At 35.4% G+C, this 22,878-nt stretch overlaps 1 protein-coding gene across 2 annotated transcripts in view; it reads left to right on the forward strand.

Annotated features, from left to right (window-relative positions):
• The window catches only part of GPC5 (glypican 5), a 1,466,403-nt gene that overhangs the window by 40,998 nt on the left and 1,402,527 nt on the right, over positions 1–22,878 (forward strand). The window contains exons 1-2 of one of the 2 annotated variants that reach the window (XM_050766966.1): positions 3,504–3,576; positions 3,679–3,840. In XM_050766966.1, coding sequence (XP_050622923.1) covers positions 3,732–3,840 — 109 coding nt within the window. In that variant the 5' untranslated portion in view covers positions 3,504–3,576; positions 3,679–3,731. Of the gene's footprint in view, positions 1–3,503; positions 3,577–3,678; positions 3,841–22,878 lie in introns of those variants that run through there. The other variant, XM_050766965.1, reaches the window with a different exon arrangement.

The following is a 22,878-nucleotide window of genomic DNA, read 5'->3' on the forward strand; positions in this document are numbered from 1 at the left end:
TTGGGGGTTGGTTTTCTAGTTCTATCTGGTTTTATGTGGGGATTTGGAGATAGTGAAAACGATGCTGCCACTGCCACCATATTTCCAGAATGCCTCCTGATATTTCTATTTAACATATTAAAAATATACAAGCAGGTAGATAATCTGTAAATTTCTTATGCTAGAGAACTGAAAGGAAGATGTGTTAACCACTACTGCTGCTTCTGGGTGAGAATTCAGAAATATCCCCATAATTCTGGTTGAAGTCTCCTTCATTGAGGCATATACTGTTTTATTTTTAGTTTTGTTTTTAGTACTCTGTTTCCTTTGTAGTTTGATTTTATTCTTTAGAAACGTGACTGTCACTCCAGAGCCTGGGTTGTGTACTCTTGCTGTCTCATGGAATTCTGGGATCATGCCATGTTCCTCGAAGCCAGGCGTTGAAATCTTCAGAGACCTCTAGTTACCATGCATAATCGTATCTGGGTTCACTTTAGCTTTGCTTTCTTATGATGCCTGTTCTATTTACAATAGGAGCCTGGGCTTTATGTCACCCAAACATCTTATTATGCCCTTTGTGCTGATACTGTGAACAGAATGTAAAAGATGGCTCTTTCCCTGTGGATTTTGTTCATCTTGTCTGTCTTTTGGACTGATATAGTAACTTAGGGAACACATTTCCTGTCAACTCTTTTCCCTTTTCACTGTGACCCCAACTCTGAATTATTTAAGCTTATCTTATAAGTGATACTGATGGAAATGTGCCAAGGAGAGATAAGTTGATCTTTCAAGTATGGTCTTAATTTGGTTTGGAATTTCGTTTAATGTTGTCATTACAAATGTCCAAGATTCTACGTGAAAGTCGGAATTAATCCATGCAGGCTGTTATCGACTTGACAAAGGTACTTATGCTAAGTGGTCTAAATTGCTATACATGCTTTCTCAGAGTGGCTGCTAAGACATGACGGTTTCCCTCTTATACCATGTTTAGAATAGCAGTCAAGGCAATTTGTAACATCTTTTTAGGTATACTTTCTACCATTTAAAATTTGGGCAAAAAGGCAAATGGGAACTCTATATATTTTAGCCTATTTTACTTTAAATAAAACTTCATGGGTAATTCTTAACCTGAAATTTATTTTCTTGTAACTTACCGAACAGATACCTTCTTTCAAAACAGGAGTGGAAAATGGCCAGTTTTGTCTGTAAACAAACATTTACAGACTTAAGACAGTTATTTTCCTCTTAGTGGAGTAATGGTGAGGACTAGAGCTTGGGAATTAGCCTGCCTGTTTCCAAACACCAGCGCTACCATTTTGTAGTGTGTAGGCATGTGATGCCGGACAGTTTTCAAACCTCTTTATGCCTCCATTTCCTCATATGTAAACTGTGGTAGTAATGGCACCTCTATCACAGGGTTGATGTGATGGTTAAATGAGATAATGCATATACATGGCAGATTCTTAACTATTGGTTTAATGAATGAAAATTGAGTGTTTATGATGTCTTAGGCAATGTGCTGGGCAATTGGGATATGATCATTAGCAAAAAATCCTCTGTGTGGAGCTTTACAGTATAGGTCACAGGAATAATTAATTAGTAGTCATATTAAAGAGTATAAAATTGCAACCCTGTTAAGTGCAATGGAGAGGTATGTAGCTCTCCAGGAATGTGTAATAGGAGCTTGAGCTGTCTGGGGGCTTAAGGAAACTTCCCCTTGGAAAGACTGAGTGAAGATGTAAAGAAAAATAGGTGGGGATGAAATAAATGAGGGTTTGCTGCATGCGTGCATGAGAACAGGTAGGGTGAGGGTGTTTGAGACAGAGAGAAGACCATGGAAAATGGCTGTGTGGCAAGAGAGAGCTTGGTGAACACGGAGAGCTGAAATAAGGCCAGAGTGTGATGGGAAGAGTACAATGGCCAGTGTTTCCGGAGATGAGACTGAAGAAGGAGGGAGGAAAGTAGGGGTCACAACTTGGAGGCCTTCACAGGCCATGTTTAGGAACTGGTCTAACAAAACAGTGTTAGATATTTAAATTCCAAAGAGATGTTTGCTATGATCTGCTGTTATTGTTCTTTTTGTTCCTCAGCAGTCTTTCCTACACTAAATATATTTATAAACTTTAAGATTTATTCATTAATTCCTTTCCTCAGTCTCTGTTATTGCTTTTCTCTGGATGCTAATTCCTCAATCCTTCAATTTAGGAATAAAGTTGAGAAGATAGCTTTGTTTTTTTTTTTTTTTTTGCAAACAATTTTACTGTTTGAAGTAGAATTTGCTCTTTGGTAACTTTAGGTAAGATAAGTGAAAAACAATTGCCAAAATGTTACCTACTGTGACACTTATGAATATTTTATGCTTCTTAGCCTTTGTAAAGTGCTGAAATTCTGTCATTTGTTATTTGTCTGACTTAAACTACAGCCAAAATTGTTAGAGATTTTGGTGTCTCATGTTGACAGGAAGCTCAGAGTGGTTTCACGTATTTTCATCTGACCCAGAAACAACTTTTGGAAACCTGAGACCTGAGGCCAACTCTGTGTGAAAAAGTAGGAAGAGCTTGAAAGGTGGCTGTTAGGTGCATACGTCTTGTGTGTGTGTCTGTGTGCATGCACCTGTTTTGCTGATCTAAAACTGGTTGAAGAAGAACTAATGTGGAACCTGTGAAACTCCCAGAGATTTAGGGCCACAATTCTTCTTCTTATTCTAAAGTAAGGAAATAACTGTATTATATTAGGCCATCACGTGAATAAAATTGTCCTGAGCTTTATGTATAATCTAGTAGCCTTGGAATGCCCTGGGGCTCACATCAACTCTCTCCATCAGGTTTCCTCTTTGGGCACTCACTCTCTGTGCTCCACATCTTTTCCTCTTTGTCCTCTAGCATATCCGCTGTGCATATAGGTGCTTGTCCTGGGTCCCTAGCAGGATGAGAGTTTAGTGATACTAGCAAAGGTTTTTTGGTAACCATAATGCTTACTATGGTTAGATGTCTTAATAACTTTGCATTTCATGGAATATACATCTTCACAGGATTTTTCTAAATATGATTGTACAACTAAAAAGTGCTTTTAATGGTGAGAATTGTCTCTCACCAGCTATATAGTAAGTGAAATCTTGGGTGCTGAGCTTGGGCCCATGGGGGCCTTGATCTCCCAGCATGTCATTATCGTAGAGATCGCCTACTTCACAAGCAGCACAAGCCTGATGGCAGCTGAGCAATCAGGTCAAGTTGTTTGACCTTTATGTGATGTTCAAAATTCGGTTCCATTTCTCCATGAAAAGCAGTTTTTTTAGTCCACATAATTATCTATAACATATTTATTTCGAACAATTTTGGCTGAATTGATAAAATAAGCAAAACACACACACACACACACACACACACAAAAATCTTTTTCTTGACTGAACTCTGTACTTACATAATAGTTAATTTGCTTTCTATTGAGTGGAGATACTTAATGTTTGACCAAGAAGTTAATATAATATTTGAGCAAAGAGTTAATGGTTCAGAATATTTTGTTCATGACTGTGTTCATGGGCAATGGAGAAACTTTCTTATGGCAAGTACTCTAGAAAATCCATTCCTCACATAGAATGTGAGTCCTTTGTGTGCAGGACTGGTCATAACACCTGATATAAAACATGTAATACTTGTTAAATGGACAGGTAATCATTCTGAAAAATGTGGTGTGTTCCAGGACCTGATCTTCAGGTTTGCATATCCAAAAAGCCTACATGTTGCACCAGGAAGATGGAGGAAAGATATCAGATTGCAGCTCACCAGGATATGCAGCAGTTCCTTCAAACATCCAGCTCTGCATTAAAGTTTCTAATATCTCGAAATGCAGCTGCTTTTCAAGGTAAGTGGATCTTGAATTCTGCAACTAAGGACCGGCTGTGTTATGTAATTTGCCTAAGATAGTTACATTGGCAAACTTGACTGGGTTTATTTCCTTGTATTTACATAATATTCTGGTATAAAATGAGATTCTAACTTTTTCTAACCTTCGAAACTTGTTTCTGAGGTCATTGTGGGCATATATATTGAGTGGGACTGGGGAAACCGAGTTGGACTGTTATATTAGTGAAATGATCATTGGAAAGATATACTGCTATAGGGTTCTTCCAGGTCTGCCAACATTCTGACCCATAGCTGTACTTTAATACGAACAGACATAATTATTAGATTTCGTGGAAAAGTTCTATAACATAAAATTTCATTGCTTTTAACTGGATAATTATAGATTCGTCTATTAAATTGTTTTTGGATGTCACATAATTTTATTTTATATAAAATTTTACTTTAAGTTCTGAGATACACGTGCAAAACATGCAGGTTTGTTACACAGGTATACATGTGCCATGGTGCTTTGCTGCACCTGTCAACCCATCATCTAGGTTTTGAACCCTGCATGCGTTAGGTATTTGTCCTAATGCTCTCCCTCCCCTTGCCCCCAACCCCCCAACAGGCCCCCGTTATTTGAAGAAATACTCTTGAAATTTCCTCTCTATAACCTCATATGGTTTTCATAAGAACACCAGTGGAATATATCAAAGTGCAAGCAAGTCTGATAAATAGTAAAATAGGAAATGTTAATTGGATGTTTAAGGGTCAGTTAAGACAAGAACTCAACCTTAATTCAAGCAATATGTTCAGATATAAAATTAATGGGTTATAAAATTACAAGACACACTGAAAAATACATGATCTTTTTCTTATTTTAGTCATCTCTTCTATAAAATTCCTTATTACTACAATAAAATAGCTTAATTTATTTTTCCTCTTATAAAGCATTAGCTATTCTGTATATGACTAGAATGAAAATATCTAGATTATACAGCTTTTCAAATTACTACTTTTGTTCAGTGCAGAATATAACTTCTGTTAGTATTCCTTTTAAATAAGTATATTAATGTCAATTTATTTGAATGATTTGCTTTGTGTACATATATAAGTAAATCACAGAGCCCTTTAATTTTTTAAATGATAGTTATTAAATAAAATAAATGCAATAAATCAGAATAAAATTTAAGTTAAAGTGTAGTTCAAGATGAATTAATGCTTTTTTGTAGGAAGTGTGAAATGTCAGATTTTAAGGTTTTATTAATTTAGCTACTTTTTTAGATGCCCCACAAAACAACTTTATTTCTATTGTAGGATTTATTCATGTGAAATTGTTGGAGGACAATTTACTGATATACATTTTAAACAAAGATTTGTGATTTAGCTGAGTTAGAAGCCATTAACCATCTACAGAAAATTATATTTTCTTCTCATGAAAAGGATAGTATGTACAATATGGAATATATATTTTGGAGGCCATGCAGTGAATATATCAGTCTGAGCAGAACAGGGAGTTTGTGGTAGGTGGGCATATGCTTAAAACGGTGAACTGGATTCATATTGAATCTGGGATATGTGATCAAGATAGAGCACATTATGTTCAAAGGGTTAGGAAACCTGGAATATTTAGACTTTTAAGGTGGATTGAGGCTAGTGAAAAATTTTGGTGATACTGCTAAAAGTTTAGTGATAACTATCTCAGTAGTAGAAATATATATTAAGGAGATCATCTCTACTGAAGTGTCAGGTAATTTTATGTAAACCTTTGTTTTCTGTTTACTAAATTATATCTGCTTTATTCATTAGGTTGAGTTTTGCTATTTAAAATTAATTATAAAAAGTATAGAGACATTCTTAAATATGATTTTTTAATAATAAATTATTTCTTCCTTAGTAGATGTCAAGTTTTACTTAAGAATCACAAGGGAAGACAAATTTAAAAGAAATTTGCCTAAAGGCTAACTTTTCTGGAACCAAATTCCCTTATAAGAATACCTACTTTTATCAAATTCAATAAGTAGCTTTAAGCTTATTTCCGTAAAAACAAGCTTAAATATATATGCCAAAAGCAATACGAGGGATCAATTTGCCATACCATAAATGATCAGGCTACCTTATCATTAAGTAAAATGCCCTCCATCTAGTTTCTGTGCAATTAAAATATCTGAAAACAATATAAAGCCTTTATAAGAAGGAAGCAGTCAATACATTTTTTTGGGAAACAGTCTACTTGAGAGAAATTTAATAGAGAAATCAATTAACTTCTCAAATGATATAAGTAAATTTGCTACATTTTGATTTTTTAGTTTTCAAATAGTTCGTTTATATTTCCTAGTTCAACAATATTAATCTGCTTTCCGAGTTATATTGTAGGTTATAAAAGACATTGGACTGGAATGTAGTATGGTCTCTTCCCTCATGGACCTTATGGGACCCCATGGAAACATATTTTTTGCAGCAATCCTTTGAATACAGTCAATGAGGATGATCACTTGGGTCTGTGGATTTAGCAGAGGTCACACTGTTGTTAGATGAAAGCTGGGAGGTTAGAAATGCATGCGGGAGAGAGGAAGCCATGCTGACAGCTGTTGTTAGAAGAGACCTAAGATTATCCTATGTGAATTCACACTGGGCCCTGTAGTCCACTGCCTATGTATATTCCAGTTAGGCTAGAATTAGCCTCTAGGACAACTCCTCTGTTTTTTAAAGAAATGTATTTGTGTTTGCTTTAGGCAGATTTTCCTTCCTTCCTTCTTTCCTTCTTTCTTTTCTTTTCTTTTCTTTTCTTTCTTTTTCTTTTTTTTTTTTCTGCGACGGAGTCTTATTCTGTCACCCAGGCTAGAGTGCAGTGGTGCGATCTCTGCTCACTGCCACCTCCGCCTCCCAGGTTCAAGTGATTCTCTTGCCTCAGCCTCCTGAGCAGCTGGGATTACAGACGCGTGCCACCACGCCCAACTAATTTTTGTATTTTTAGTAGAGAGACGGGGTTTCACCATGTTGGCCAGGCTGGTCTTGAACTCCTGACCTCATGATCTACCCACCTCGGCCTCCCAAAGTGCTGGGATTACAGACGTGAGCCACCATGCCCGGCCCACATTTTCTTAAAATGAACAAAACAGACAAAAATCTGCTTTTATTTTTTATTTATTTTCATTTTTTCTATTATTAATTTTTGAAACAGGGTCTTACTCTGTTGCCCAGTCCAAAGTGCAATGATGTGATCACATGGCTCACTGCAGCCTCAACTTCGCAGGCTCGAGTGATTCTCCTACCACAGCCTCCTGAGTAGCTAGGACTACAGGCTTATGACACCTTGCCTGGCTCATTTTTGATATTTTGTAGAGATGGGGTTTTGCCATGTTGCCCTGTCTGGTCTTGAACTCCTGAGCTCAACCTATCTACCTACTTTGTTCTTCCGAAGTGCTGGGATTATAGGCATGAGCCACCATGCCTGGCCAAAAATCTGTTTTTAGATTTTTGTGTCAAGTGTGTCATGATTATGACCTGGGACTTCACTATATTCTAAGGGCAATCATCCATGCAGTATTTTATAGGGCAGAAAAAGCAAACTGCTATCCTTATGTCAGTTGCTGTTCATAAATAAGTAGTGCTGTTTGCAAGGAGGAATGTTGGCTTTGTCACAGTGCAAACAATAACTGTTCTTCATTTTCAGGGGCTTAGTAATGTTCATGAATAAAGCAGAACAGCCTGGGATAATACGAGAATTTGTTTCCCATTGGTGTTTTTGCTATGACTATAAGATTTTCTGCTTTAATAATATTTTGGAAATTTATTATAAATGTTTTGTTTATTTATACATGACAGTATGGTGTGATGCATGGAGAAATAGGGGAAGTTGACGGAGAATATGTCATCTGTAAAAAAGCAACTCTTTTCCAGCTTATATATTTTTCAGTTTTTAAGTCTCTGTTTAAATAAAATAATGAAATTTAGTTTTGTAATTTTTAACTATGCAAAAATTTCAACATGACTTTCAAAAAGTAAAAAATAATATTTTGGAAGACACTATTGGAAGCTTGTGTTTTGTTTTAATATTTAGAAGATAAGGTTAAAATGTTATATCTTTCCTTAGAAATGAAACTTTTCCTATTTCTCTCAACTTCATTATGCTCATATATTTCTAAAATATATGGTAGATACTAAGTCTTTATTCTGGAAAATTTCCAGCTCTCTATATAACTGGAAATGTAAAATTCTAAAAAATGAATGTTATTGCTAGAGTCTAACTGTAAGGGATAGTTAGAACAAAAATTAACATTTTTTTGATTTCATCTCTTGACTAATTAAATTTTTATTCCTTGATTATATGTTTTTGAAAGATTGGCAAGCCTGTCCTCTGGGGTTGAAATATTAGATTCAGGAATTTATTAAAAAATAGATTTCTATTTTTAATGAAATGTAGGAATATCCTTGATATTAAATAAATTTAAAAAGCAGATGAATTGAGAATATGAATATAACTTATGGATTTTTATCCTTTATGCTAACAGATACTGTAAAGTGTATAGCTATCGTATAGCTGCTACTGTAAAACTAAAGTGTGTGTGTATATATATATATATACACACACACACACACACACATAGTAAAAGACACAGGACATAGTTAATATTCAAATATATTAATGAATATGAGAGCAAACAGATTTATATAAATGTTACAATATCAAGCATAGAGTACATTAATCTTATTTAAGTCACTTCAGCTATGCTTTACAGAAGTGGACTATATTTAAAATTTTTCCTGCAGTGAGCCCAGATCACGCCGCTGCACTCCAGCCTGGGCGACAGAGCGAGACTCCATCTCAAAAAAAAAAAAAAAAAAAAAAAAAAAAAAATTCCTAGGAAGGATAAAGACGTATTGCTATTTTTAACACTAAGAATTACTTGATCTAGGTTAAGAGAACAGGCAGCCTATGCTGGTAGTGTTGGGGAGACTTGCTTGTTTCTATCTCTAGCACTGAGATCAGATACACAACAAATGTAAGTAAATTAACTGTATGAATAAAGGAATGAATGAATAAATGAATGAATGGTACTTAGCAAGAAAATGGTTCAGAAATAAAATGAGAGATTCCTTTCCTCTCTCCTCCCTCCCTCCATCTTCTTCCTTTCTTTTATTCCTCTGTTGATGCATTTAATATATCTTTTGAGCACCTACTGGGTGCCAGCATCATTAGGTACTAGACTGTACACAGTGTCAAAATGTGAAATCCAATTTACTTTTACTGGATCACTGGACTCCTAATATGTCCACGTAGTTATTAGTTTATTAATTTCTAAACTATAAAGGGGCACATGAAAGTTTTTGTGTCAATGGCATTCTGAATGGGATCGCATTCTTTTCCTTGTTCAGTTTTAGGCAGTGCATGGTTTAGTGTGTTATCTAATACAGCAGCTATCAGTGCAATTGGTCTTTTTTCAACTATCCTTTATCTCTGAAATGTTAAAAATTGTTTCTTTTGAATCTGTGTCAGCAGGCTCATATTAATTATGAGAAACCAAGCAATTTTCGTGTTGTAGATAAAAGTTGCAAGAGCTTACATTACTTTTCAGCTGGAAATAAAGCTTGCTTCACATGAAATAATATCAATAGTAGAAAAATATTAACTATAGATCTAAGATCAGGTTTACTTTTCCAAGTTTCTTTTTTAAACTTTAAGAAGTAAACTTTTAGTTGTTTTAATTCTGACAGATAATAGTTATGATAATATCACTTATGGCTATGGTAATCTCATCTTGCAAGCACAGTAATTTGCTTATAGCTGGTGAAAGAGTTCTTGATTTTATATTAAACACGCTTTCCCTTTTCAATGTAAGAACTGTACATCTATTGGCTAGATGAGTTGACATTTAATCAGATATTTATCATTTTGCTATTTGTTTTTAATTTTTGAAACTCAGAGCAGATATTCAGCAAATATAATTAAATGAACTGCATGAATAAATGAATAATACTTAGCAAGAAGACTTGTGAAATAAAACAAGAGATTCTCTCTCTCCTTCCCTCCTTCTTTCTTCTTCCTTAACAGTAGCTGGTATCTGTTAGCATAAAGGAAGAAAATACACAAATTACATTTATATTCTCATTCTCAATTCACCTGCTTTTTAAAATAAGATATTCAATTTCTCAAACTCCTGGGCTCAAACTGTGTTGCTCAAATAATCCTCCAACCTCCGCTTCCTGAGCTGGGACTACAGTCATGCTTATATTCATTTATCTTATGCAGGGAGAATCATAGAGATGACTCTTGAACGCTAGTTACGTGTTGAGTAAAAGGACAGGACATTTGTGATATTACATCTAGTTATGTTTTTGAGATTAATCTGTATGTCTATCCATCCCTTTTATCCATTTGATTTGATTTATAAAATTCATTTTTATAAATATGTGACATTTATTTATTCTGTTGATGGATATTTTAATAATTTTAACCTGTTTTTGCACTTGAAATGTTGCAGTGAACATTCTTGATCATATCTCCATGGGTACATGTTTCTCCAAGGTTCACACATAGAAGCACAGTTGTGGTTTATAGGCTATGCACTTGTTTACTTTACTAGGTATTTTCTAAAATTGCTCTTCTAAGTAGCAAAACCAATTTAAACTCACTCCAGTAGTTTGTGTACATTCTCATATTTTCATACTTTTCCTAACACTTAAGTATTGTCAGAATTTTAAAAGTTTTACTGAACTAATAATGATGTATCTTGTTTTCTAAACGTGTGGTCCTCTCTGATTATTAAGGTGTCTGCATATCTCTTCACATGCAGTTCTTTATTTTGTATTTTTTTTATTTTCCCTTATGAATACATCATACCAACATGTGTACACACTTAGAGAGGATATATATCATGTTGCATTTTGTATGTATTTAAAATTTCTGTCTTAGGCACAGATATCACATTGGATTTCCACATCTTAAAGTTTTAACTAAAGTAATTCAAATTTCTTTTTTTTTAATTAATTAATTAATTAATTTATTTATTATTATTATACTTTAAGTTGTAGGGTACATGTGCATAACGTGCAGGTTTGTTACATATGTATACTTGTGCCATGTTGGTGTGCTGCACCCATCAACTCATCATTTACATCAGGTATAACTCCCAATGCAATCCCTCCCCCCTCCCCCCTCCCCATGATAGGCCCCGGTGTGTGATGTTCCCCTTCCTGAGTCCAAGTGATCTCATTGTTCAGTTCCCACCTATGAGTGAGAACATGCGGTGTTTGGTTTTCTGTTCTTGTGATAGTTTGCTAAGAATGATGGTTTCCAGCTGCATCCATGTCCCTACAAAGGACACAAACTCATCCTTTTTATGGCTGTATAGTATTCCATGGTGTATATGTGCCACATTTTCTTAATCCAATCTGTCACTGATGGACATTTGGGTTGATTCCAAGTCTTTGCTATTGTGAATAGTGCTGCAATAAACATACGTGTGCATGTGTCTTTATAGCAGCATAATTTATAATCCTTTGGGTATATACCCAGTAATGGGATGGCTGGGTCATATGGTACATCAAGTTCTAGATCCTTGAGGAATCGCCATACTGTTTTCCATAATGGTTGAACTAGTTTACAATCCCACCAACAGTGTAAAAGTGTTCCTATTTCTCCACATCCTCTCCAGCACCTGTTGTTTCCTGACTTTTTAATGATCGCCATTCTAACTGGTGTGAGATGGTATCTTATTGTGGTTTTGATTTGCATTTCTCTGATGGCCAGTGATGATGAGCATTTTTTCATGTGTCTGTTGGCTGTATGAATGTCTTCTTTTGAGAAATGTCTGTTCATATCCTTTGCCCACTTTTTGATGGGGTTGTTTGTTTTTTTCTTGTAAATTTGTTTGAGTTCTTCGTAGGTTCTGGATATTAGCCCTTTGTCAGATGAGTAGATTGCAAAAATTTTCTCCCATTCTGTAGGTTGCCTGTTCACTCTGATGGTAGTTTCTTTTGCTGTGCAGAAGCTCTTTAGTTTAATGAGATCCCATTTGTCAATTTTGGCTTTTGCTGCCGTTGCTTTTGGTGTTTTAGACATGAAGTCTTTGCCCATGCCTATGTCCTGAATGGTACTACCTAGGTTTTCCTCTAGGATTTTTATGGTATTAGGTCTAACATTTAAGTCTCTAATCCATCTTGAATTAATTTTCGTATAAGGAGTAAGGAAAGGATCCAGTTTCAGCTTTCTACTTATGGCTAGCCAATTTTCCCAGCACCATTTATTAAATAGCATTTAAAGCAGTGTGTAGACGGAAATTTATAGCACTAAATGCCCACAAGAGAAAGCAGGAAAGATCTAAAATTGACACTCTAACATCGCAATTAAAAGAACTAGAGAAGCAAGAGCAAACACATTCGAAAGCTAGCAGAAGGCAAGAAATAACTAAGATCAGAGCAGAACTGAAGGAGATAGAGACACAAAAAACTCTCCAAAAAATCAATGAATCCAGGAGTTGGTTTTTTGAAAAGATCAACAAAATTGACAGACCACTAGCAAGACTAATAAAGAAGAAAAGAGAGAGGAATCAAATCGACGCAATTAAAAATGATAAAGGGGATATTACCACCGACCCCACAGAAATACAAACTACCATCAGAGAATACTATAAACACCTCTACGCAAATAAACTGGAAAATCTAGAAGAAATGGATAATTTCCTGGACACTTACACTCTTCCAAGACTAAACCAGGAAGAAGTTGAATCCCTGAATAGACCAATAGCAGGCTCTGAAATTGAGGCAATAATTAATAGCCTACCAACCAAAAAAAGTCCAGGACCAGATGGATTCACAGCTGAATTCTACCAGAGGTACAAGGAGGAGTTGGTACCATTCCTTCTGAAACTATTCCAATCAATAGAAAAAGAGAGAATCCTCCCTAACTCATTTTATGAGGCCAACATCATCCTGATACCAAAGCCTGGCAAAGACACAACAAAAAAAGAGAATTTTAGACCAATATCTCTGATGAACATCGATGCAAAAATCCTCAATAAAATACTGGCAAACCGGATTCAGCAACACATCAAAAAGCTTATCCACCATGATCAAGTGGGCTTCATCCCTGGGATGCAAGGCTGGTTCAACATTCGCAAATCAATAAACATAATCCAGCATATAAACAGAACCAAAGACAAGAACCACATGATTATCTCAATAGATGCAGAAAAGGCTTTTGACAAAATTCAACAGCCCTTCATGCTAAAAACGCTCAATAAATTCGGTATCGATGGAAGGTACCTCAAAATAATAAGAGCTATTTATGACAAACCCACAGCCAATATCATACTGAATGGGCAAAAACTGGAAAAATTCCCTTTGAAAACTGGCACAAGACAGGGATGCCCTCTCTCACCACTCCTATTCAACATAGTGTTGGAAGTTCTGGCTAGGGCAATTAGGCAAGAGAAAGAAATAAAGGGTATTCAGTTAGGAAAAGAAGAAGTCAAATTGTCCCTGTTTGCAGATGACATGATTGTATATTTAGAAAACCCCATTGTCTCAGCCCAAAATCTCCTTAAGCTGATAAGCAACTTCAGCAAAGTCTCAGGATACAAAATTAATGTGCAAAAATCACAAGCATTCTTATACACCAGTAACAGACAAACAGAGAGCCAAATCAGGAATGAACTTCCATTCACAATTGCTTCAAAGAGAATAAAATACCTAGGAATCCAACTTACAAGGGATGTAAAGGACCTCTTCAAGGAGAACTACAAACCACTGCTGAATGAAATCAAAGAGGACACAAACAAATGGAAGAACATACCATGCTCATGGATAGGAAGAATCAATATCGTGAAAATGGCCATACTGCCCAAGGTAATTTATAGATTCAATGCCATCCCCATCAAGCTACCAATGAGTTTCTTCACAGAATTGGAAAAAACTGCTTTAAAGTTCATATGGAATCAAAAAAGAGCCCGCATCTCCAAGACAATCCTAAGTCAAAAGAACAAAGCTGGAGGCATCACGCTACCTGACTTCAAACTATACTACAAGGCTACAGTAACCAAAACAGCATGGTACTGGTACCAAAACAGAGATATAGACCAATGGAACAGAACAGAGTCCTCAGAAATAATACCACACATCTACAGCCATCTGATCTTTGATAAACCTGAGAGAAACAAGAAATGGGGAAAGGATTCCCTATTCAAATTTCTTTTTATGTGCTGTAGAAATCCAAGCTCCCCAAACAGTTTCTGCACATCACAAAGCTTGCAGTCACATGGTCACTCCTACCTCTGCTCCCTTGCTTTTTAAAAATTTGCTGTTGTCTGCCTCTTTCCCGTCATATTAACTGTATATGATTTTTTTCCGAATTTCCAGTTCCCAAAACACACACACGTTATATACATGCAACCCACTCATGATTTATGTGTTAAATAACTTTCATGAAATGATGGTGTTAGAGGAAGACAAAGTCTAAAGACCACATACTTTCAATAATTTCAAATTAAATGTTGATTTCTATTTTTGCAAGTCTTTTCCAGTCCTCCAACATCAATCCATGAATCCACCATTCTCAGATCATTCTCTCTGACCCAGAGATCTCCCACTCTTGTGTGATACTCTCTTCTCCTCCCCAGATAGTGAGATAATGTATCTTCCAGTCTCTTACATTTATTATATAAGCAGAGAAATATTAAATACCCACCACAGGATTCTCAGAATGAATGTAAACTGCATACTTTTTGATCAGCCTGTTGTCTGTTAGGTATTTTGGGAGCAACGATTTTTTCAAACCAAACATAAAAAGTATAGTGGTCCTGTATAAGGTATAGACAAAGTGTATAATCTTTTATTTTTAGTATTAGTTAAATTGAGTTCATTTTATATTTTCAAATGTTAACTCTTTTTTTTTGTTTTTGCAAAATGTTAACTTTTGCAATCTATGGAAAGAAATAAACAATTATTAGTTTATTTTAAAACAGAACTAATTTATCTTAGGAATGTTTGCTTTTAAAAGCAATAATAATCTGCAAAGTTAATAATTTTTTTAAGATCCAAAATATATTATATTTAAATGATTTTTTATTTCTTATACTCAATATTTTAGGAAAAAATAAAATCAGCTTAATTAAAATAGCATTTTTCCAATTAATGTGTAGAAATATATATCAAGGGAAAATTGTAATGTAGGCATTGTATGGTATGACACTCATTTTGTAATTCAATATTTATGAATTCTTCAAAAAAATTTTTACCCCATGGAACAAACTTAACCATTATATTGATAATGATATATAAAACTTTAATGCTGTTAAAAAATAAAATTCACGTGAGTGTTTTGTTTTGTTTTCTAGTTTAGCCCTGTGCACTTAGTATATGAATATGGGATTTTTTTTTTGCCAATGGTATCAGCTAATATATTTTGCAAATACGTGTCATGGAATTATTATTTCTCTGCAGTAAAATGTTTTAGTATTGAAAGTAGGGTATCTCCCTATTTATAAGAGGCTGGTGGAAAGACAAAGACTGAGGGAGCATTTGAATACATTTAAGTCTATTTTATGTGAAGAACAAAGTTACAGTAAAATCGAGTAATAATTTTATCACAAATTATTACTATCTTATTACTATTATAAATTCTATTAACAAATTTTGTTGAAATATATCTTGATGTATTACATTACTTGCCAGTTTTCTTGATGGGGCTTTTTTAATAGCTATTTTTGTATCAAAATATTTAGTTTTTGGAAGCGTGACTTACCCTGTTAAATATCCAATGTAACTATTTAGTTTAAAAAATAACATTTTCAGTATTTTGAGGTCTTATGGTTTTATGTTTTTTCAAGACCCTACAAAATTTTATCTATGATGGTTAGTGACCACATTAATTAGTTTTACAGGGAAGATAAAATAATGATACTATCAAAATATCTAAGACATTATTTTAAAACTCAGTGATGTATTTTTACCTTTTACTTTATCATGAGATGTTAATTTGTATTTTATCATGGTTATTATGTGGCATATAGCACATGACAGCATACTGTTCTCCCTTCTGCCTGTTGTCAGAACACTCAATTTTGGGGGTGACCACACTGAATGGCCATGTGCATAGAAACAGTGCATCCTGCCGCAGCATAGGGGATGACATGAAATGGAAGTGCATATGTGGTTTGAAATAGTTTTTGTGGGAAATAGAAAAGGTAATTAACCAAAAACCAGGTAGAAGGTTAACATTGGAGTCATGTATTTAACAGTAAAACCTGTATCTATGATGGTGTGACTGCTTTCGTTTTTATCCTTTCCTAGTGCCTAGGGAGAAAGTACAAGTAGAGCAGTGCTGACACGTGGTTGAGCAGGTACAGTGGAAGGCTGAAGTTGGTGGAGGTCCATTCATCCATCCAGCAATCATGGGGCAGCCTGCATGTGCCTGCACTGTGTTTAAAGTGCTTGGATGCATTGGTGAATGGAACAAAGATCCGTGTCTTGATAGTTCCCATTTCAGCCAGGAAAGATAGAAAATAAACACAATAAAGATACAAGTTAGGATGTATTAAATGTTTTGAAAAATACGTAGAGCAGGGTGAGGGGGACAGAAATACTGGAGGGCTGCAATTTTAAATTGGATAATCAGGGAAAAAGTGGGCATTTCAGCAAAAATTTGAAGAGAGTGAAGGAGTTAGTCATGTGGATATCTGGGACAAACACACTCCAGGACAAGGAAATAGCCGTAAAGTAGAGGTGGGCCTCAGCTGTCAGAGGAATAGCAGCAAGGAGGCAGCGTGTGTGGAGCATATGGAGGGTGATCGGAAAGGATATCACAGAGGCCATGGGGGCAGGTCTTCTGGGGCCTCTTAGACATTTATTCTGAAACAGAAGTTTTTATGATAGGTGTAGTTTGATTATAAAATAATCATTCTGTCTTCCCACAGCCAACATTATACCAAATGGGGAAAACTTGAAAGCATTCCCTGCTGAGAACTGGAACAAGACAAGGATGCCCACTTTCACCACTTCTATTCCACATAGATATGCAAATGGTGAACAAACATGAAAAAATGCTCAACAGCACAAATGATCAGGGAAATGCAAATCAAAACCACAGTGTAATACCACTTTACTCCTGCAAGAATGGCCATAATTAAAAAATCAAAAAATAATAGATGTTGGCGTGGATGTGGTGAAAACGGGGCACTTTTACTCTACTGGTGGGAATGTAAACTACCCTGATTACATTGATCCAGCAATCCCACTACTGGATATCTATCCAGAGGAAAAGAAGTCATTATATGAAAAAGACACTTGCACGCACGTGTTTATAGCAGCACAATTTGCAATTGCAAAAATATGGAAGCAGCCCAAACGCCCATCAGTCAAATGAGTGTGTAAATAAAATGTGGTGTATATACATATATATACCGTGAAATACGACTCATCTATAAAAAGGGAGCAAAATAATGGCATTTGCAACAACCTAGATGGAGCTGGAGACCATTTTTCTAGGTAAAGTAACTCAGCAATCGAAAGCCAAACATCGTATGTTCTCACTGATAAGTGGGAGTTAAACTATGAGGATGCAAAGACATAAGAATGATACAATGGACTTTAGGGACTTATGAGGAAGGGTGGGAGGTGGGTGAGGGATAAAAGACTACACTGGGTACAGTGCACACTGCTTGGGTGATGGGTGCACCAAAATCTCAGAAGTCACCACTAAAGAACTTATCCATGTAACCAAATTCCTCTACCTGTACCTCAAAAACCTATTTAAATTAAAAAAAAAAGGAAGGTTGCAGTGAGCCATGATTGCACCACTACACTCCAGCTTGGGAGACAGAGCAATATCCTGTCTTAGAAAATGATAAAATGAAGTAAGATAATAAGATAAGCTCTCTCTCAAGTTATGTAATCTATAATAGCCTACAGAAAAGAGGCACCATGGTGACTTGGGTGTTTGTAGTGGAGGTGGCAAGATGTGGTCACTTTCGGTATCTCTTATGATCCTTAGTGGACCCTGGACATAGTAGGAAAAGAATTGAAGCCCGGCGGGCCTGATTATGGTAAAGTATATCAGGGTTGCGTCTGTGATGGAGGTGCCTGGAGGGTAGTGGATTAAAGAAGCCCGGGCTGTAGGAGGGGCTTCCACATGGACTTTGGAGTCTCCAAGTCTGTTGGTGGAGTTGGAGTGAGACAAACTGTGACCAGTTTCTCCAGAGTTCTCAAAGAGAGAAGCACATTGGTGATGTGACAGAGACATCCGGTGGAGGCTAATCTTACACAGGGTAGAAGAGTAATTAATGGTCTTGGAAGAGCCAGGAGATTTCTAGTGTCCCTCCACTGTCTGGCTCTGTACAGTGATACAAATATTTCTGTCATAAAATATTTCTAGATATGAAAATACAATTGATTTTGATGTAATTCCCAATTCTACACAACAAAACGTATTGCCAATATTTAACATAATTTAAGAGTAAAGGGTGTTCAATAAATAAATAATGCAAATAAATAAAATCAACTTGAGTGAAATTTATAACTTTGAACATTGAAGGGGGAATATGTGTAATGCAATAGCATTGTATAAAGTTACATGATGAATATGAGAAATTTGTTTTCACTTTAATTATAAAAGATACCACATGCTTATGTAAAAATTGAAAATAGAATTCTTTATTAATCAATGACCCAGTTAGCAAGTAAAGTTCTATGGTGAACTTAAAACTGTTGGGACTCAATTTTGAAGTCTTAGTGGTAATTCTCATAATAGAAACACCTTTGCTGTTCTTATATGAACCAAATTCTTTTAACCAAATAATATTAATAGTTATCAATTATTTAAATAATATCTTTTTATTGTCTTTTATTTTGGTGGGGGGACAGAGTCTTACTTGTTGCCCAGCCTAGAATACAGTGGCACGGTCTTAGCTCACTGCAACCTCCACTTCCTGGCTTCAAGCAATTCTCATGCCTCAGCCTCCTGAGTAGCTGGGATTATAGGTGTATGCCACCACATCAGACTAATTTCTGTTTGTGTTTTTAGTGGAGAGAGGGTTTCACCTTGTTGGCCAGGCTGGTCTCGAACTCCTGGCCTCAAGTGATCCACCCGTCTCAGCCTCCCAAAGTGCTGAGATTACAGGCATGAGCCACCGTGCTGGGCTGATATATTTTTATTATATTATTTGATATCTAATTAGAAATATTTGCAGTTTGTGTAAGTGACATTACTGTCAAATTTAAAATTATAAAATGGCATAACTTATTGTAAACTATGAAATATAGTTTATTAAAAATGTAGAAATGTTCTTAATATTTCAGCTTTTTTTATAGACTTGGGGAAATATCAGATTAAGATGAAAATATTACACCATCATCCATAATATTGATTTGGTAAAAGGATAAGATAAAATGGAAAATAAGATAACTTTCTTTCCTCAGACAAATAGAGGACTTAAATTTTATAACCATTTCTCAATGTAGCTGTTCATGCTGGGAAATTACCCATGCATATCTTTATGCTTTTATCATAAAATATATGTAGCAATAAATGTGGTATAGAGGCTATAGCTTTTATGCAGAAGGCAAAGGGTTGAAATGGCATCTCAAGACCCAGTGAGTGAGAACAGTAAATAAAGGGTAATTGTTGGATAGCTGTGCTGTACTCATTTTTTTCCAGGGTAATGCTGCCTATGGGCTAACTTTTGTATAAACAAAGATAATTGAACTTTTGCACCTTAAAGGATACTGTTTTCTTGTACTCTTTATTTAACTTCATTCCCTCAGGGCATAAACTTAACTTGAATGTTAACTTAGGAAACATATTCAATATTATTTTCCTTAAGTAGAAATAAATTGAACATGCTTTGTAGTAGAACAAACATTGGTCTTTGGTGTGGGAAACTGGTTTTGTGATAGGATAGGGAATATGCCTAAGGATTTAAGAACAAGGGTCTAGAGTTAAAGGGTCTGGGTTTGGATCTGGTCTCAAGACTTGCCATCTGGGCCTCAGTCTTCCTTGCTTGTATAATGGGATAACAATAGTAACTTCTTCTAGCTGGACCTCAATATCCTTGCTTGTAGAATGGAACAATAATAGTACCTTCTTCTAGGCTACAATTAATGAAGATTAATTGAGGTAGTCCCTGTAAAGTACTTAGTTTGGTGCCTGGTACATAATGAGCACTTAGCATATGTTAGCTATTCTTTATTTATTAATGGAGTATATTTTTTCCTCAATATTTGATAGACAGTAAAACATTTCATGGCAAGAGTTGTCTGATAGCTTTTCTTTAAGCGTGTTATGGCAAATGGTATGAAGCCAATTGTCACATTATCAGAAGTGCTGCAGGGCCCAGGCAGGAGAAGGGCGTTGGTGGTCCAAACTCCTAGATCCCTCCTTGGATTACTGTGCCCGATGGGGTTGCCAAGAGTCACATTGTGAGTGCTTAGGATTATGGGCAAAAATACCCTCTAAATTCACAAAGACCAGCCATTGAGAACAATTATTTGATGAACAATAATACTTGGTGCATTTTTAAAGCAGACTTTTCTGCTGCCCAGTGGTAATAAAATGAAATTTCAAATTGTATTAAGTGATATTAAATTGCTATGTTTTGACTCTCACTGTAATGGAAACCAACGTGAATACTAAAATCTAAGGTTTAACCAACAGACTCATGCAGAGGTACAGAGTCCATGGGAAATTATTCAATGACTGGCTTAACAAATGTCGTGGTCTTATTAGTGTCCTTCTCCAAATGAGAATATATAGAAGAGGCTTTAAATTTTTGACACCACTTATTCATTCTGATCACATTCAGGGGTGTTTGTAGTTTATGTTGGTGTGTGTCTTCATAAAGCTAAGCTTTTTGATTATGCTTTGTGAGTTATTAGATAGTATCATTAACTTCAAATTAGTCCTTTTCAAAACAGCACAGAATAAATACATGCATAGCCCTCAGAATAATGTGAGAGGTTTTGTGCATGATAGAATATGGCATAAAATTTAATCTAAGATGTCACTGAATTGCTGTGAAGGCCCATGTTTTATTAGGACAATTTTTTATTTTGGTTAAAATGTTGCTAATCATTGTTTCATAAAATTACCTATTGGATATCTACATTTCCTACCCGCTGAAAATGTGAAATATTATTGTATATCTGTAAGACATTGTACAGGGTTTCCTCTTTACATGAGGAAAGCTAGTGTAGAAGGAGGTGGGCCCTTAAAGTCTCTGGAAAGTATAATTTGGAAATCCTCTTTTCAAATCATACTTAGAAGTGGGGCAGGGCAGGGTTCAAAAGTGTCCATTGGTTCAAGAAGGAATGGTAAATGCTGTGTTCACATTGTGATTTTTGATGTGCTTACGTACTAGCTGTAGTCCCAGGGCAATGCTTTAGGATGATCTCGGTCAACTGCTTTATTTTTATTATAAACCTTCAAAGTAGACTTAAATTATCTATGTTGGCAACTTCTACTCAATATATTTAGTATATTTTAATGAAATTATGTATTTTGAATGCAGCTTATATTTAAGAATATATTTAACGATTGGTACCACTGTTCTAGAAAGCAATTTGACAGCACTAGGTTAAATATGTGTTTTCTACTGGTTATATACAGACACCCTTGATATCTGGGCGGGGGGTTGATTTGTTCCAGGACCCCCTTGAATACACAAATCCACAGAAGCTCAGGTCTGTCTTATAAAATGGCATAGTATTTGCGTATAAACTACTGAAATCCTCCCTTATACTTTAAGTCATCTCTAGATTACTTAAAATAATGAAACACCTCTACATCACTTCGTTGCATGGATTCAACATAGTATTTAGTGTGTGGCAAATGCAAGTTTTGCTTTCTGGAGCTTTGTGGAATTCCTTTTTCTGAATATTTTCAGTACATGGTTGGTTGAATCCATAGGTGTAGAACCAATAGATACAAAAAGCCAACTGTATATTGGAAAATTTTAAAAGAGACTGTAAAGCGACGTGTCCAAGCATGTTAAATGTAGTGTTTGTTTAAGTCAAGCTTTTTCTAAAATTTATATGGAATGGCAGAGGATCTAGAATAGCTAAAACAATTTTGAAAAACAAGTGGAAAGAATCACTTTAATAATAAGGCTATACAGCTACAGTAATTAAGCATGTGATATTGACGGAGGAATGGACACATAGAACAGATTAGAGAACCCCATAACAGGCCTACACAAGTGTGCCTGATTTTGACATAGGTACAAAGACTATTCAATGGAGGAAGAATATCCTTTTCAACAAACTATGTTGAGAAATTGAACATTCATAGGGGAAACCTAGACTTTATACATTATACACAAATGAACCCAAAATAGATCATACAGTTTCTATAAAACTATGAAACTTTTAGAAAAGAAAATGGAAGAATCGTAGGGACCCCACATGTATTTCATAAAAGGGAAAATTGGGCCTTGTGAAAATTACAAACCATGTTTAGAGAAAAGTTAAGAGAATGAAAACACTGTGAGCAAATAATTGCAAACTGCGCATGTGATGAAGTACTTGTATGTAGACTGTATTAAAAATTCAACAGTTAAAAAAACCCAGTTTAAGTAGAAAATGAACAAAATATATGAATAGTCATTTTACAGAAGGGGTATGCAGATGACAACTAAGTACATGAAAACATATGCAACATCTAGCTTTCATGGAAATATAATTCAAAGCTATAATGAGATATCACTACACCCTATCAAGTATGGTGAAAATGAAAATAGTAATAACATCAGTTGCTGACAAGGATGCAGAGAAAGTGGATCATTGAGGCACTGTTCGTGGTAAGGTAAAATGGCACAGTCAGTCTGGAAAACAGTTGGGCAGTTTCTGTTAAAATTAAACCTGCACTTATTGTATTGTCCAATAAATGCATGCTTGGACATTTATTCAGAGAAATGAAGTAGTATGTTCATGCATAGAACTATACACGAATGTTCATAGTAACTTTATCTGTAGTAGCCCCAAACAGGAAATGAATATCCTTCAACAGGTGAATGGGTAAACACATTGTGTTATGTCCATATCGTGGAATATGACTCAGCAATAAAAA

This window comes from Macaca thibetana, chromosome 17, assembly GCF_024542745.1.
Source record: "Macaca thibetana thibetana isolate TM-01 chromosome 17, ASM2454274v1, whole genome shotgun sequence".
Taxonomy (NCBI): Eukaryota; Metazoa; Chordata; class Mammalia; order Primates; family Cercopithecidae; genus Macaca; species Macaca thibetana.